The sequence below is a fragment of the Macaca mulatta genome, chromosome 19 (assembly GCF_049350105.2).
Source record: "Macaca mulatta isolate MMU2019108-1 chromosome 19, T2T-MMU8v2.0, whole genome shotgun sequence".
Classification (NCBI taxonomy): domain Eukaryota; kingdom Metazoa; phylum Chordata; class Mammalia; order Primates; family Cercopithecidae; genus Macaca; species Macaca mulatta.
In genome coordinates this window covers 67,768,065-67,785,617 of record NC_133424.1, presented here as the reverse complement: position 1 = coordinate 67,785,617, position 17,553 = coordinate 67,768,065, and the positions used below count along the sequence as shown (strand labels likewise).

General features: G+C 57.1%; 1 protein-coding gene and 1 pseudogene across 1 annotated transcript in view; both read left to right on the top strand.

The window, feature by feature from the left end:
* The window catches only part of SHISA7 (shisa family member 7), a 27,760-nt gene extending 10,207 nt beyond the window's left edge, over positions 1 to 17,553 (top strand). The window contains exons 2-5 of the mRNA XM_077981888.1: positions 3,051 to 3,997; positions 5,439 to 5,593; positions 8,868 to 9,017; positions 12,654 to 17,553. Of these exons, the coding sequence (XP_077838014.1) occupies positions 3,051 to 3,997; positions 5,439 to 5,593; positions 8,868 to 9,017; positions 12,654 to 13,294 (1,893 nt within the window). The 3' untranslated portion in view covers positions 13,295 to 17,553. The remainder of the gene's footprint in view (positions 1 to 3,050; positions 3,998 to 5,438; positions 5,594 to 8,867; positions 9,018 to 12,653) is intronic.
* LOC106994865 (uncharacterized) lies at positions 13,562 to 14,912 on the top strand (annotated as a pseudogene).

Sequence of the window (17,553 nt, the reverse complement as noted above, 5' to 3'; positions counted from 1 at the left end):
TGAGTGGCCACTCCCATCCCCCTGTCCCCAGCTCCGGGCAATTATTAATCAGCTTTCTGTCTCTGTGGGTTTGACTATTGTGATATTTCATATTAGTGAAATCATACACTAAGTGAGCTTTATGGCTGGACTTTTCCACTGAACGTCATGTCTTCAAGGTTCGTGCATGCTGTGGTTTGTATCTCAGCTTTTGGTACCTGTCACGGTTTGTTGGGCGCTTGCATTGTTTCCAGTGTTTGGCTGTTGTGCAAGGTGCTGTCATGAACATTCAAGGATAAGTTTTTGTGTGGACACATGTTTTGAATTCTTTGGGGTAGACACAAGGCAGAGTGGAAGTGCATGGTAATTCTAGATAACTTTGTTTTATTGTTTGTTTGTTTGTTTGTTTTTGAGACGGAGTCTCACTCTGTTGCCCAGGCTGGAGTGCAATGGCATAATCTCAGCTCACTGCAACCTCCACTTCCCGAGTTCAAGAGATTCTCCTGCCTCAGCCTCATGAGTAGCTGGGACTACAGGTGCACGCCACCATGCCCAGCTAATTTTCTTTTTCTTTTCTTTTCTTTTCTTTTTTTTTTTTTTTGTATTTTTAATAGAGATGGGGTTTCATCATATTGGCCAGGCTGGTCTTGAACTCCTGACCTCAAGTGATCCACCCGCCTTGGCTTCCCAAAGTGCTAGGATTACAGGAGTGAGCCACCGCGCCTGGCCCAATTCTAGTTAACTTTTTAAGGAAGTGCCACACTGTCTCCCACGGTGTGGGTCAAGCCATTTCTAAGACTCCCATTAAACACCCAAGTGGACAGGTCCAGTGGGCAGTGGGGTATTCTAGCACTGAGTCAGGGGAGGGGTCCAAGCTGGAGCTGAAAAGGAAAGCTGAGGCCCCATGCAGGACGCGATGGAGCTCACTGAGGCTCTGGAAGGTTCACCTCCCAACCCTCTGCCCATCCCCACCAGCAGCAATGTTGTCTACAGTGGTGTGGTCCCTAGACACACACGATGGAAAGAGACGTATAATAGAAAATAACACCGAGTGATATGTATTGACTCAATCCCATCCACCCCCTCCATCGCTTTATGCTGCTTTCATTTCTTTACGGCTTCCTTCATCGTTCCTTTATATTTCTTCACAATTGGCGTCAACATGTGTCCCATTCATTTGTGTCCATCTGCTGACTGTCCCCCCTCACTAGCACGTAAACCCCCGTAAAGGCAGGAACCCTGTGGGCTTATTCACTGCTGCATCCTCAGCCCAGGGAGGCTGCTCAGGAGACATTTATTGAATGAAGATGTGCAGAACGAATGCACATCCTGCGCATCATGCCGGCTCCTGGGAAGCTCTATGGCAGCCTCTCGGCAGCTCGCTCAGGGCAGGCGCTGTTCAGATCAGGTTCTCGCAGACAGGAAACATAAGACTCTGTGAGTAGTCACCCCAGACCCCTAGGTTGTTCCTCCTGCAGGTAGAGCGCAGACGTTTCCTTCTCACCAGGCATCCTTCCCACCCCTATCAACCCTCTAGGTCCACGGGGGTGGGGGGCGTGTCTGGGACTTGGCTGGACTGTTGCCATAGAAACAGCTGGAAGACCTGCCCACCACCAACTCCCACCTCTCTTCTCCATCACCTTTTCTCTTTTGAGACAGGGTCTCACTCTGTCAACCCAGGCTGGAGTGTGGTGGTGCAATCACAGCTCCCTGCAGCCTTGATCTCTGGGGCTCAAGTTATCCTCCCACCTCAGCCTTCTGAGTAGCTGGGACTATAGGTGCGCACCACCACCCGCGGCTCATTTTTTATTTTTTATTATTTTATTTTATTTTATTTTATTTTTTGTAAAGACAGGGTTTTGCTGTGTTGGCGAGGCTGGCTGGTCTCCTGCTTGAGCGATCTGCCCACCTTGGCCTCCCAAAGTGCTGGGATTTACAGGCGTGAGCCACCACACCCAGACGACCCTTTCTCAGCCTGTATCTCCCTTCTGAATAGTTAGCAGCAGCAGCAAACACTTTCTTATGTCACCTGCAGTATGCCAGGCACTGTTCTAAGCTCTTTACACATATTTACTCAGTTCATCCTCCTGACCATTCAGAGATAACCATCCTCATCCCCATTTTACAGATGGGGGAACTGGGGCACAGGTAGCTTAGATAAGAACATGTCAGTGTCAGGCAGCCGGCAGGAGGTCCAGCCGGGTGATGAGCCACCCTGCTGTGGTTGTGGTTCAGCTGTGGACAGAGACACTTCAAACCTGACGCCATAAGCATGGTGTGCGTGCGTGTGCGTGTGCCTGTGTGAGAGGGGAACGAGACAGAGAGAGAGCACGCGAGAGAGCACCTGAGATCCGTTGATTACCAGATCTAAATAAAGGAGAGAAATTGGCATTTGGGGGCACTGAGGACAATATGGGTGTAAGTCAGTGGTTCTCCACGGGGGCCTCCTCGAAACAGGTGGACTTTTGGCAATGCCTGGAAGCATCTTACATTGTCACAACTCGGGGGGATGCGGTGCTCCCGGCATCGAGAGGGCGCTGCTAAACATCCCACAGTGCTCAGGACAGGCTCTCACCACAAAGCAGCATGGGTCCCCGAATGTCAGTGCTGATAAACCGTGCACTGCCTCTTCCCACTTGCCTGGTCTATAAACTCAAATTCTCAACTTCTCTCTCTCCTCCTCCCTCCCTCTCCTCCCCCTTCTCCTCCTCCCCTTCTTTTCTCCCTCCTTCCTCGTCTCCCTGACTCCTCCTTTCCCACCCACCCCTCATCTGTCTCCCTTCCTTCCCTCCCCGGCCCCCACTCCCCTCGACACCCTCCCTTCCCCTCCCCTCCCTTCCCTTCCCCTCGCCACCCCCCCCTCTCCTCCCCGCGCCTCCCTTCGGCTGCCTCCCCTGCCCTCTCCTCTTCTCCGCCCCCGTTTCTTCTCCTTAACATCGCGCCTCGCCTCGCTTCTCGTCCTAATGTCTGCACACCCCTCTGGTGTCTGTCGACCCTCCCAATCGCTTCTCCCGCATTCATCTCTCGCCTGATCCCGGTTCTGTCCGCCCATGCTCATTTCTCTCCCCCAGCCGTGCCCAGGCGCGTTTCCATTGCTCTCCCATTGTCGCCCACCGCGCGTGGGGCGGCCAACTTGGGCCCACGCAGCTCAGCTCCCTCCGCCCTTCCTGCCTCCTGGAGCCTGTTGCTCCCCACACTCTGCCGGCCCCCGCCCGCCCTCCCCAGCCTCTCTGCCCACCCATCTCCACGCTTCTCACCCTCTGACCGGCTCTCTCCCGCCCAGCGCTCCAACCTCTGCTCTCGTTCTCCCCGCAGCCTGGCGGCCCGGTGCGACCCCTGCACGCCCCATGCCGGCCCTCCTGCTCCTCGTACTCCTGGCCTCTAGCTCCGGCCAGGCCGGGGCGCGCCCGTCCAACGCCACGAGCGCCGAGTCCGCGGGCCCGCTGCCCGCCCTGCTGGCGCACCTGCGGCGCCTGACCGGGGCGCTGACGGGTGGCGGGGGCGCAGCGAGCCCGGGCGCCAACAGCACGAGGACCGGCCCAGCGAGCGGAGCGGGCGCGGCGGCCCGGGCGCCCCCTCCCGCCGAGCTCTGCCACGGCTACTACGATGTCATGGGCCAGTACGACGCCACCTTCAACTGCAGCACCGGCTCCTACCGCTTCTGCTGCGGCACCTGCCACTACCGCTTCTGCTGCGAGCACCGTCACATGCGCCTGGCGCAGGCCTCCTGCTCCAACTACGACACGCCGCGCTGGGCCACTACGCCGCCGCCGCTAGCCGGGGGCGCCGGGGGCGCTGGGGGTGCGGGCGGGGGGCCAGGGCCCGGCCAGGCCGGGTGGTTGGAAGGGGGCCGGACGGGGGGTGCCGGGGGCCGCGGGGGCGAGGGCCCCGGTGGCAGCACAGCCTACGTCGTGTGCGGGGTCATCAGCTTCGCCCTGGCCGTGGGAGTCGGCGCCAAAGTGGCCTTCAGCAAGGCGTCCCGTGCGCCCCGGGCGCACCGGGAGATCAACGTGCCCAGGTGCGTGTGCTCTGGGGCGGGAGGACTGCGAGCCTGGGGCGGGGCCCAGCAAGGGAGGTGGAGCCGTCCAAGGAGGAGGGGCTACAGGGATAGGGCGTCTTCAGAGACCCAGGTGGCGGCCTCCGGAGGAGCTGAAGGTGGGCAGGGGCTGAGAAAGCCGTGCCAGAGCCGACCCCGCTATTGCGGAGTGATGCAGGGAGCGGGAGAAGCTCAGGCTCTCATTCATCGACACATATTTCTTGAGTATCTTCTGTGGGCCAGGAGCTGGGGATACAGGAGTGAACAAAACAAGGTCTCTGCCATGGTGGAAAAGCCTAACTTCCAAATCCAAGTTCACGGCCCACAGGCTGTGTGACAGTGGACGGGTTACTTAACCTCTCTGTGCCTCAGTTTCCCGTCCGCACAATGAGACTAATCATCGTCCCCACCTATTCGGATTGTAATTAACTGAGTTGATTCGTGCAGAGTCCTGGCACACCGTAAGTGCTCATTAAATATCAGCGGCCCAGTCCGTAAGCAGGCAAATGCGTGTGCTGTATAATTTTAGATGACTGCTGTGAAGAAAATCAGCGGAAAGTGTGGAGGGAGGGGGCGCTGGATTAGAGGAAGGGATCCGAAAAGGCCTCTGAGCAGAGACCCAAAGGGAGGGAGCGAGCCACGCAGGGATCTGTGGGCGAGAGGTTTGGGGCAGGGGAACTGCGTGCAAAGGCCCTCGGTGGCCTTCAGGGCAGGGAAGTGCCCGTGCAGCTGGGGGCGGTGGGCAGCAGGAGGTGAGGAGAAGCAGGTGGGCCCGGGTTTATTCTAAGTGTGATGGGGCCACTGCAGGGTCCTGAGGTCAGGCGTGATGCCATCTGTCCATTTTAAAATTATGCGAGCTGCGTGTGAGACTGGGTTGTACGGGGCTAGGGTGGGAGGGGGGAGACCCGTGAAGGGGCTGTTGCAATGATCCAGGCGAGAGATTTCAGAGGTGGTGAGTAGTGGTCCGATTTGGGATATGTTTTGGAGGTTCGATCCGTAGGATTACTGAAAGGGATGAAGTGGGGGGAAAAAAGAAGAGTCAAGGTGATTTAATGTTTGAGGTCCGCATCACTGGGAAAATGGAGCACCCTTTGTTGCCATGGGGAAGGCTGCAAAAGGAACGGGAATGGGGTCCCAGATTCAGGGTGGGGTGAGCCCACAGGGAAGTGAGAGGGACCACAGAAGGGGTGGGGTCCACACGAGTTAAGGCAGCAGCGCTTCAAGCAAGAAGCGTGGCCCGAGAAAGGGGGTCGTTCGAGGGGGCGTGGCTAACGAGAAACGGGAGTGGCCAATGGCGAAAAAAGCAGGCTGAGTGACAGGTTACCCAAGGGCGAGAGCAGGGAGCGGAATGAAGCCTGGGCCCTCCCTGTACCCCTACCGCCCCCAGACCCCAGGCCGCTGACCACCTCTCTGCCACCTTTAGAGCTCTGGTGGACATTCTGAGACATCAGGCGGGGCCTGGGACCCGCCCGGACCGGGCCCGAAGCAGCTCCCTGACCCCGGGGATCGGCGGTCCCGACAGCATGCCCCCCAGGACGCCCAAGAACCTCTACAACACCGTGAAGACCCCCAACCTCGGTGAGTGGAACGTGGGATCCGGCGCAGCCTCCGTCTCTGGCCACGCCCCCTCATCCTGTAGCCCCGCCCTCCATGGCGGCTCCACCCCCATCACCCCGGACCCGCCCTCACCCCTCTACGCCCGCCTGGCACCGCCGAGTCCTGCGAAAGGCGGACGGGGGCTGGGAACTCCGTAGAGACCCAGACCACCTCCTTGCCCTCCTGTGCGCTCCAGTGGGTGGGCTCCATGGGCACCTTGGTGATGTAGGTTTAGACTTTCTCAAGCCCCTGCGCTCAGTGTCAGACCACCCGACAGCCAACAACACACAAGGGCTCAACTACCAAATTCGAATTTGTCAAGAGCCAGACCGACTGGGTTTGAATCCTGACTCTGCCACTGTGTGACCCGGGTCAAGTGACTTCACCTCTGTGGGCCTCAGTTTCTCCATCCGTAAAATGAGAAGCATGACAGTACTCACTTGATGGGGTTATTGTGAAGAGCAAATGAATTGGTGAGACAGGTGTTTAGAATAATGTGTAACACAGGCAAAAATACCATGTTAAGGGTGGGCTATTGCTGTTGTTAAATATATATAATTATATCTTTAAAATAGGATATATCATATTTAATATATATTACTTAAATATGATCTATATCATTATAATTTATGATGAGTGCATCAGTGGAGAAGTCCAAGGAGCTGTCAGGGGGACTGAGAAGATGTGGTCTGGTTCGGGGGCAGGAGGGCTTCTCTGAGGAAGAGGTATTTGAGCAAAGGCCTGGAGGAGGAGAGGAGTTACTGGGGCTGGGAAGCTCTGAGTAGCAGAGCTTGTGAGGTGGCCAGACTTGAGGACAGGGAGAGGGTGGTTGGTGACCTCCAAGAGGGCCTTGAGTGCCAGGCTGAGCTAAGGAGCTCTGCCTCTGTCCTGAGGGTGATGGAGAGCTGCAGAGGAGTTCGAGCAGAGGAGCAACACAGTCAGCAGTGGGTGGAAGAACTGGTCCTCTGGAACCCATGCGAAGGGGAGAGATGAGAGGAAAGAGGCCCAGGAGGAGGCTGGGATGATGGTCCAGGCAGCCAGAGGACGAGGACGGAGCTGGGGTCAGGGGTGGAGAGGAGAAGAGACATTTGAGCTGGATCTTGAGGCAGATGGGAAGAAGGGCTTCAAGGCAGTGAGAACAGCATGGTGGCATGTGCAAAGGCCCTGTGGCAGGACCACACTGGGCTCACTGGAAAGAGCAACTTGGCTTGAGGGAAGGGATGGGAGATGGGGCTGCAGATATCCAGTGGGTCCAGGTTTTGAAGCCTCAAACACCATTCCTGGGTTCAACTTTGTCCCGTGGGTGATGGCGAGCCATGGGAAGGCTCTTGAGCAGTGGAAGGGCAGTTACTTCGGTGAGGCTGATCATGGAGATGGATGGGCTGGATGGCCAGAGGCTGCTCTGGCAATCCAGGAGGGAGAGGACAGATCAGGGCAGAGATTCAGATATCAAGAGGAACCAAGAGGACATGGGTGGGAGGTGAAGAGAGGTAGCAAGGTGACCCCCTCAGATCTCTAGCCTGGGCACCAGGGAGGGGGGTGCTTGGAGCTTGGGACAGACCACTTACCCATCCCTGAGCCTATGCCCACTCTTTCCACCTTCAAGACCCCCAGCCTCAGTTCATGTGGCCAATGGCATGGGTTGATCTGTGGAGCTCTAACGAGGTCCTGCATGTGGGGCCAACCTTGGGGCCAGAGTCCTTCCCAGAGATCAGGGCCGCGGTGCCAGCTGGGGGTCAGCGATGGCAGTGACGTCACCTCCCTTCTCGGTCCCCCCAGATAATCTGCACCACAACTACCTGCACCTCAACGTCAACAGCCCCAAGCACCACGCCGCCACACTGGGTACGGATGAGGGGCTGGCTGCGGGAAAGAGCAGGGCTCCTTCCCTTCCCGCTTTGTGTTGGGCCAGCCATGCCAGGTGCCCAGTGTAGAGCAGGAGCGAGACCACTGTGAGCTCAGTCCTCATGGCGCTCATGGTCTGGCCAGGTCACCAAGTGAACCTGCCTCCTCGTGTGGACGCCGAAAGTGGCATCTCTCTCCCACATGGTTGAGGAGAAGGTGCATGGAGCCTGGGGCCAGGCACTCAGTGAATGCTGACAAATGCCTGGTGCCCCCTTCTCGGGGCCCTCTTCCCCAGCATCAAGCCTGTCTCCTGGAGAGGAGGGGGTGGGGTGAGAAGAGGGAGCTTGAACTGCTGGAATTATGATGGGCTACAATCTCAGATTTCTAACTGCCCAAAGAACTGCTGGGTCTGAGGGAGGAGGGGCTGGGGGCCTGGACTCCTGGGTCTGAGGGAGGAGGGGCTGGATGCCTGTTTTCCTGAGTCTGAGGGAGGAGGGAGCTGGGGCCTATACTCCTGGGTATGAGGTAGGAAGGGCTGGGAGCCTGGACTCCTGGGTCTTAGGGAGGAGGGGGCTGGGGTCTGGACGCCTGGGTCTGAGGGAGGAGGGGCTGGGCCTGGACTCCTGGGTCTGAGGGAGGAGGAGTTTAGGCCTGGATTCCCGGGTCTGAGGGAGGAGGGGCTGGGGGCCTGGACTCCTGGGTCTGAGGGAGGAGGGGCTGAGGCCAGGATTCTTGGGTCTGAGGGAGGAGGGGCTGGGGGCCTGGACTCCCGGGTCTGAGGGAGGAGGGGTGGAAGTCTGGACTCCTGGGTCTGAGGGAGGAGTGACTGGGAGTCTGGACTCCTGGGTCTGAGGGAGGAGGGGCTGGGGGTCTGGACTCCTGGGTCTGAGGGAGGAGGGGCTGGAAGTCTGGACTCCCGGGTCTGAGGGAGGAGGGCCTGGGGACCTGGACGCCCGGGTCTGAGAGAGGAGGGGCTGGGGGTCTGGACTCCCGGGTCTGAGGGAGGAGGGGCTGGGGGTCTGGACTCCCGGGTCTGAGGGAGGAGGGGCTGGGGGTCTGGACTCCCGGGTCTGAGGGAGGAGGGGCTGGGGGTCTGGACTCCCGGGTCTGAGGGAGGAGGGGCTGGGGGTCTGGACTCCCGGGTCTGATGGAGGAGGGGCTGGGGGCCTGCACTCCTGGGTCTGAGGGAGGAGGGGCTGGGGGTCTGGACTCCCGGGTCTGAGGGAGAAGGGGCTGAGGCCTGGATTCCTGGGTCTGAGGATGGAGGGGCTGGGGCTTGGACTCCTGGGTCTGAAGGAAGAGGGGTTGGGTTTCTGGACTCCTGTGTCTGATGGAGGAGGGGCTGGGAGCCTGGACTCCTGGGTCTGAGGGAGGAACCTGACTGACCCTGGCCCTGCCCCCTCTAACCCAGACTGGCGAGCCTTGCCGCCGCCCAGCCCCTCCTTGCACTACTCCACGCTGTCCTGCTCTCGGTCCTTCCACAACCTCTCGCATCTGCCCCCGTCCTACGAGGCTGCTGTGAAGTCCGAGCTGAACCGCTACTCCTCCCTCAAGAGACTGGGTGAGTCCTAGCAAGGGCAGCGGGCGGTGACGGGGAGGGGCGGGGCCAGAGTCTGGGTTCAGGACCATGGACAGCGGCCCAAGCGCCTTCCAGTGCTTTAGATTCTCTCCCAGGTTTTACTAACCAAGTTCGTTCTAGAATTACCTGATGTACTTTTGTATCAGAATCACTTCTGGTTTGCTTCTTTTAAGTGCAACCTTCTGGTCTCCCCTCCCAGGACTTATTATTGTATTAATCAGGACTTGGACTTGCAATTAATAGAAATACAACTTAAGTTGCCGGGCGCGGTGGCTCAAGCCTGTAATCCCAGCACTTTGGGAGGCCGAGACGGGCGGATCACGAGGTCAGGAGATCGAGGCCATCCTGGCTAACACAGTGAAACCCCGTCTCTACTAAAAATACAAAAACTTAGCCGGGCGAGGTGGCAGGCGCCTGTAGTCCCAGGTACTCGGGAGGCTGAGGCAGGAGAATGGCGTAAACCCGGGAGGCGGAACTTGCAGTGAGCTGAGATCCGGCCACTGCACTCCAGCCTGGGTGACAGAGCGAGACTCCGTCTCAGAAAAAAAAAAATAAAAAAAATAAAAAAAATAAAAAAGAAATACAACTTAAGTTAAAGGAAAAAAAATACGTTGACTTGATCATGGAAAGTCTACAGGTCACCAGATTGCAATGTAGCCGCTGTGGGGGCCCAAGAGCTGTCTCTTAGCTCTCTACGCAACCGGCGGGCCTCATTTTCAGACAGTCTCCCCTTGTGGTGGAGACGATCGCCCTGCAGATGTTCAGGCTGCCGTTCTACCAGCTCAGGGACCCTGGCAGAAAAGAGTCTCTGGCAACAATTCTGGCAAAAAATCCCAGGCCTGGATGCCACTGGTGCAAGTTGGGCCACATGCCCATCCCCGAACCCATTCCTGCGACTCTCAAGGACATTTTGCAGTCTGTGGCCCATCTCTGGCAGTGGAGCAGCCTTCAAACATCTTAAAATGAGAGCCTCACTAGGAAACACTTGTTCTTCTTTGTTACCATTATGTTTTCAAGACAGGGTCTCACTCTGTCACCCAGCCTGGAATGTAGTGGCATGATCATAGCTCACTGCAGCCTCTACCTCCCCAGGCTCAAGCGTGATCCTTCCGTGTCAGCCTCCCGGGTAGCTGGAACTAAGAGCTTGTGCTGCCATGCCTGGTTAATTTTTGTATTTTTTGTGGAGACGGGGTTTCACTGTGTTGCCCAGGCTGGCCTCAAACTCCTGGGCTCAAGCAAGCCACCCACCTCAGCCTCTCAAAGTGCTGAGATTACAGGCATGAGCCACCATACCCAGCCAGAAACTTTTTTTTTTTTTTTTTTTTTTTTGAGACAGAGTCTCGCTCTGTCGCTCAGGCTGGAGTGCAGTCGCATGATCTCGGCTCACTGCAACCTCCACCTCCTGAGTTCAAGTGATTCTCCTGCCTTAGCCTCCTGAGTATCTGGGATTACAGGTGCATGCCACCACGTCTGGCTAATTTTTGTATTTTTAGTAGAGATGGGGTTTCACCATGTTAGTGAGGCTGCTCTCAAAGTCCTAACCTTGTGATCCACCTGCCTCGCCTCCCAAAGTGCTGGGATTACAGGCGTGAGCCACTGTGCCCAGCGTTTTTTGTTTTGTTTCATTTGGTTTGTTTTTTTTGAGATGGAGTTTCACTCTTGTTGCCCAGGCTGGAGTGCAATGGCACCATCTCAGCTCACTGCAACCTCTGCCTCCTGGATTCAAGTGATTCTCCTGCCTCAGTCTCCAAAGTAGCTGGGATTACAGGCATGCGCCACCACTCCCAGCTAATTTTTGTATTTTTAATAGAGACGGGGTTTCACCATGTTGGCCAGGCTGGTCTTGAACTCCTGACCTCAGATGACCCACCTGCCTCAGCTTCCCTAAGTGCTGGGATTACAGGCGTAAGCCACCGTGCTTGGCCCAGAAACGATTTTCATATTGTGACCCGTGAGACACACACACACATATATGTATATATTTTTAATTACAGGAAAGCTTTGAAATTTTTTATTACAAACATTTGCAAACATATATGCAAGTAGAGAAAATTACAAAATGAGCCCCAGGTTCCCATCACTCAGCCTTAATAATTAGCCACATTTTGTTAATCTATACTCCCTCCACCCCACTTTTTGGTGGATTCTTTTTGTTTGTTTGTTTGTTTGTTTGTTTTAAGAGACAAGATCTCACTCTTTTGCCCAGGCTGGAGTGCAGGGGTGCAGTCATGGCTCACTGCAGGCTCTACTTTCTGGACTCAGGCAATCCTCTGACGTCAGCCTCCCAAGTAACTGGGACTACAGGCATGAGCCACCATGCTTTAGCTAATTTTTTTTTTTGAGACGGAGTCTCGCTCTATCGCCTAAGCTGGAGTGCAGTGGCCAGATCTCGGCTCACTGCAAGCTCCACCTCCCCGGTTTATGCCATTCTCCTGTAGTGGCGGCTACTACAGGTGCCCGCCACCTCGCCCGGCTAGTTTTTTTTGTATTTTTTAGTAGAGATGGGGTTTCACCATGTTAACCAGTATGGTCTCGATCTCCTGACCTCGTGATCCGCCCATCTCGGCCTCCCAAAGTGCTGGAATTACAGGCTTGAGCCACCCCACCTGGCCTAGCTAATTTTTTTTTTTTTTTTTTTTTTGTAGAGATGGGAGTCTCACTATATTGCCCAGGTTGGTCCTGAACTCCTGGGCTCAAGAAACCCTCCTGTTCAATCACCCAAAGTGCTGGGATTACAGGAGTGAGCCACCTTGCCTGACCTTGGTGGATTCTTTTAAACTAAATCTCATCCTTTAATATTTCAATCACACACACGCGTCTGAAGTAAGAATTTCATGAACCATCACTTACCTCCGATTCCCTTATTACATAAACACTTTCTGATAGTTTTCTCTTTTTTTTTTTTTTTTTTTTTTTTTTTGAGACGGAGTCTCGCTCTGTCGCCCAGGCTGGAGTGCAGTGGCTGGATCTCAGCTCACTGCAAGCTCTGCCTCCCAGGTTCACGCCATTCTCCTGCCTCAGCCTCCCGAGTAGCTGGGACTACAGGCGCCCGCCACCTCACCCGGCTAGGTTTTTTTTTTGTGTGTGTATTTTTTAGTAGAGACGGGGTTTCACCGTGTTAGCCAGGATGGTCTCGATCTCCTGACCTCGTGATCCGCCCGTCTCGGCCTCCCAAAGTGCTGGGATTACAGGCTTGAGCCACCGCGCCCGGCCCCTAGTTTTCTCTTCTGGTCTATTTGATTTCATTTTTCAAAATGCTGCTCCCTACCCGCAAAATCAACTTCACAGCGTAACAGGTCACAACTCCAAGTGTGAGTCACATTGCCCCAGGATGAGAGGGGATCAGTGGTCCCCCAAAAGCAAGAGTTGGATTGGGTTCTACTCCCAAAAAGGGATACGCAGAGGCAAGGGAGAAGAGGAGGAAGTCCTCCACATCTACTGACCCAGCATTGTGAGCTGGGCCTGGGAATCTGCATTTTGGCCACACAGATAACCTGATGCCCGGGATCCTTGTGGGGCGACAGACCTGCATGGGAGCGGGGTGTGAGGAGGTGGGAGGGGGAGGGCTCTGGATGCGCAGGGGACCCACCGCTGTGGCTTTTCCCCCTCTCCCCGCAGCCGAGAAGGATCTGGACGAGGCCTACCTGAAGCGCCGGCCCGTGGAGTTGCCCCGCGGCACGCTGCCCCTGCACGCGCTGCGGCGGCCGGGCACCGGGGGCGGCTACCGCATGGAGGCCTGGGGCGGCCCCGAGGAGCTGGGCCTGGCGCCCGCGCCCAACCCCCGGAGGGTCATGTCCCAGGAGCACCTGCTGGGCGATGGCGGCCGTTCGCGCTACGAGTTCACGCTGCCGCGGGCGCGCCTCGTGTCGCAGGAACACCTGCTGCTGTCCTCGCCCGAGGCCCTGCGCCAGAGTCGCGAGCACCTGCTGTCGCCCCCGCGCAGCCCCGCGCTGCCCCCCGACCCCACCGCCCGGGCCAGCCTGGCCGCCTCGCACTCCAACCTGCTGCTGGGGCCCGGGGGGCCCCCCACACCGCTGCGCGGGCTGCCGCCGCCGTCCAGCCTGCACGCCCACCACCACCACGCCCTGCACGGCTCGCCGCAGCCCGCCTGGATGTCCGACGCCGGCGGGGGCGGGGGCACGCTGGCCCGCAGGCCGCCCTTCCAGCGCCAGGGCACGCTGGAGCAGCTGCAGTTCATCCCGGGCCACCACCTGCCCCAGCACCTGCGCACGGCCAGCAAGAACGAGGTGACTGTCTGAGGCCAGGGCCGGGGCTGGGGGGCTGCGGCCTCCCGGGCCCCCCGTCCCAGCCGGGATCCCCCGACACAGGCGCACACACGCCAGGGGCCTGGGGCCCAGATCAGCCCTTGGACAGGAGTCAAAGCCTCCTTCCGGGACGTCCTGGCAGACAAGATTCCTCCTCCTATTAGGTCACTGCTTGAGCCAAGGCCTCCTTCCCATGATGTCATCCCAGAGGAAGAGGCCGGCCCATGACGTCATCGCTAGCAAAAATGTCTGTGTTCTGTGATGTCATCACAGGAACAAAGCCTCCTTCCCATGAGGTCATCCCAGAGGAAGAGGCCGGCCGGTGAGGTCCTCGCTGGAGGCCATGTCCATGTTCTATGGGGTCCTCAGAGGCTTCCTTCTTGTGGTGTAATAACAGAGATGATGCCTTGCCCCATGGCATTCGATCCTGTGGTGTCACTGCAGAGACAATCTCACCTCTAACTCCAAGGCCTCTTTTGGCATCATCGCCGTGGGGAAGAGATTTTCTCCCTGTGTCTTTGCAGCAGAGAAGATGCCTGTGTCCTATGATGTCATCGTTACGGACAAAGCCATCTTCCTGGGACACGTCGCAGGGGAAAATGCCTCACCAATGTGTCCTCACTAGACCCAAGGTCTCCTTTTCACCACATCATCACAGGGACCCTGCCTCCTTCCTGTGATGCCATCACCAGAGAAGGTGCCTTGCCCTATGACGTCATCAGAGGGACCGTGCCTCTTCCTGTGATGTCATCACCAGAGATGACCACCCACTCTGGGACCTCTCCAGGAGCAGGCCCCTTCTGCACTGTCGCCCAGAGGCTACGTGCTCTGAGATGGCACGAGGAGAGGCCTCCATTGCTGCCACCATGTTGTAGAAGGCAGGGCAGGCCCAGAGTCCAGGACAACCCCAGGGAAGATGCCAGGGAGCAGAGAGGAGCCCTGTCCTGAGATGTTGTCTAAAGGAAGCATCGCTGGGGAGCTGCCCATGTGGAGGGCCTCCTCCAGAAATGATGGTCTGTGTAGGCTGTTGGCAGTGAACCCCCTACCCCAGTGCTGTGATGGCATCACCAGAGCTTCCTCCTCAGAGGCACTGCCCACTCTGGGAGGCCATCGGTATTGATGGTGTCACCAGAGTTACTGCCTTGTCCCACCGTGACTTAGCTTGGTTGCTCCCTCCCCAAACCCAAGGGACATGCCCAGCAGGATCTCTGCTAGACCCTCTAAGAGGAAATGGGGCTTTGGATCCCATACCTGTGCTATGACTCCTGGGAGACAGAACCACCAGATGCCCTTCTGCTCCCAGGAGGCCACTCTGGATCACCAGGATCCTGGAGTCCTGGCACTCATAGGTGTCCTATAGCCTGGCCTCACTCTTCTTTCTGCCATATCTAGAGACAATCGCCTCTGTCAACAAAGTCCTAGCCTTCTACTGGGGGGAGGTGCTTGAGGTACACCTACTCTTGCCCTCACTGACACTGTCAGCACCACACAATACCCGCCACTCATGATGGCACTGCACCCGGGGTCAAGTGTTACCCATGTCTGAGGATGGAATCCTTTCCCAGGATTCCCTATGACCCCCAACTATGGTAACATCTTCTTCCAGGATTTACCATGACTAATGGTGTCACTATCTCCCAAGACTCTCCATAGCCAACGGTGTCACCACCCTCCATGATTCCTCACAACCACGGTGTCATCATCTTTCAGGAGCCACCACAGCTGACGATGTCATCATTTCCTAGATCCCACCATGACCAATGATGACATTACCTTCCAGAATCCACTATGCCTGACACAGACATCCTCTACTGAAATCCACTAGGACTGATGATGCCACCATATCCCATAATCCCTCATGATTTTGGTGTCATCACCTCCCACGACAGAACCATGGTGTCATCCTCCCAGGATCCACTCCAACCATGGTGTCATCATATCCCAGAATTCATTACACCTAAGAGTGTCATGATGTCATCACCTGCCAGATCCACTTTAACCGTGTGTCTTCATGTCCCAGGAGTCACCATAGCTATTATCAGTTCTCAGGATCCACTCCAACCATGATGTTATTATCTCCCAGGATCCATGAGATCCAATGCTGTCACCACCCACTAGGATCCACCATAACCCTATGTCATCATCTCCCAGGATCCATGAGGTCCAGTGCTGTCACCACCCACTAGGATCCACTTCAACCCTGGTGTCATCGTCTCCCAGGATCCATGAGGTCCAGTGCTGTCACCACCCACTAGGATCCACCATAACCCTGGCGTCATCATCTCCTGTGATCCATGAGATCCAACGTTGTCACCATCCACTAGGATCCACCATAACCCTGGTGTCATCTCCCAGGATCCATGAGGTCCAATGTTGTCACCATCCACTAGGATCCACCATAACCCTGGTGCCATCATCTCCTGTGATCCATGAGATCCAGTGCTGTCACCACCCACTAGGATCCACCATAACTCTGGTGTCATCCCAGAGTCCACTGCAACCATGTGCCATTACCCCCCAAGAGCCATCATCTTAGGAGCCAAGTACCATGACGGGCTGTATTTCAGTTGTCCTCTGGGGCCGCATGGTACTTACAGTAGTTCACTTAAGGGGAACCAGCATAACAGGCCATATTCCCGTTTCCACAAAAAGGACAGGGGCGGGGCCAGCTGCCCCCCTCTGATGACTTCACCCCCACTCTGGCCCTCCTTATGTCACTGCCTCACTCCTGACTGAGGATGTTGCCTGGATCAACCCCACCACAGATGTGGCCTCAGCCAACCTCACCTTACCCCCGGTGAGGCACCCAGGCCCCTCCTGACAGCAGCGCTGCCCCTCACCCAGCCATCTGACTGGTGACAGGGTCAACCCAGAAACCTCTCATCATCACCAGAGGGGAAGCATTTCAGCCCTCAGGTGACACCACTGCCCCCTGCCCAGTCCCTGTCACTGGGGCCCCTACCAGGATCAGCTCTCTGCTGGCCCCGGCCAAATTCTCCTCAGATATCCCCGACCCCCGCAGGATGGGCCACAGCTGGTGACCAACCTGGGGCCTTCAGGGCTGTCTTCTGCTGGCCACATCCTGCAGCAGGGACGCTGGAGAGCAACGGTCCCTGCCAGCACATCTGCAGGGGCCAGGGGTGCTCCTTCACCTCCCTCCCTAACACCCTAACACCGGGGGAGCCTCCAGGGGCGGCAGGAAGTCCCCAGCACCCACTGCACAATCTGCCCTCAATTCTCTTTGTACATAGCCATGTTGCGGGGGCGGCCATTCCCCCACTCTTAAAGGGCTACACGCCCCTCCCCCAGCCCCTAGGGCAAGGTGGGGGGGGTCTCTTCTTCCTCCCCTGGGCCGTCCCCCTCCCTCTTATGTCTCCCCGCAAACACTGGCACCTCACCCTCCTTCTTGTCAGGAGCTTGGGGCAGAGAGCTGGCCCTTGGCTCACACCACAGCGAGGAAACAGCACACTGAGGAAACGGGGCGGTTACCCAAATCTACCTAGGCCCTGGTGCCAGTTCTTCAACCCCACAGCTTCTAGCTGCTCTGAGGAGCTTCTCCCATCCCTTCCGGGGCCTCCCCAGCCCGACACCGCTCAGGCCGACTGTGACTTCCCCAGAAAGGAGCCAGCTTGAGCGCCCAACCCCTCGCAGCCCCCACCCAGTCCCCTCCCCTCTGCTCCACACCTCCGTGGAACACTCAGCTTTCTCCAGCCGCCAGGATTTGGGGGTTCGGGCCTTTCAGCTTTTGTATCCCCCTCCACTAGCTCTAAGCCAGCCTGGATTCCAGGAATCCCGCCCCCAGCCCTGTCCCCATTCAGGCGGCACAGGCTGCCTGACCCTGGGGCCTTGATCTGACCTCAAATAAGCCATAGAGGGGAGAAGTCTTGAGGGGTGGGAGCCGGTGTGTACTGACAATTCCCCTCCACGTGTCCTGAGCTGGGACCTTGTCATCTGCCCCAACACATGCAAATGCACACAAATCCATGCATACACAAGCACGCACAAACACGCACACACACACACACAGGCATCTCCCTTTCTGGCTGGGGGAGCATGGGAGGGGGCGGTTCACAGGGAGAAGATAAATAGTTCCACACCTGAAGACCCTCCAACAGCTTCTGCCTCCCTCCTCCTCCCTTCCTTTCTCCACTCCCCTCTCCAACACTGGCCCCTTCCCCAAACTGATTCCCTGGTGAGGAAAGCCAGAGGAGCTGTGACTTGGTATTTTTTGGAATAAATAGACATTTTCCTGA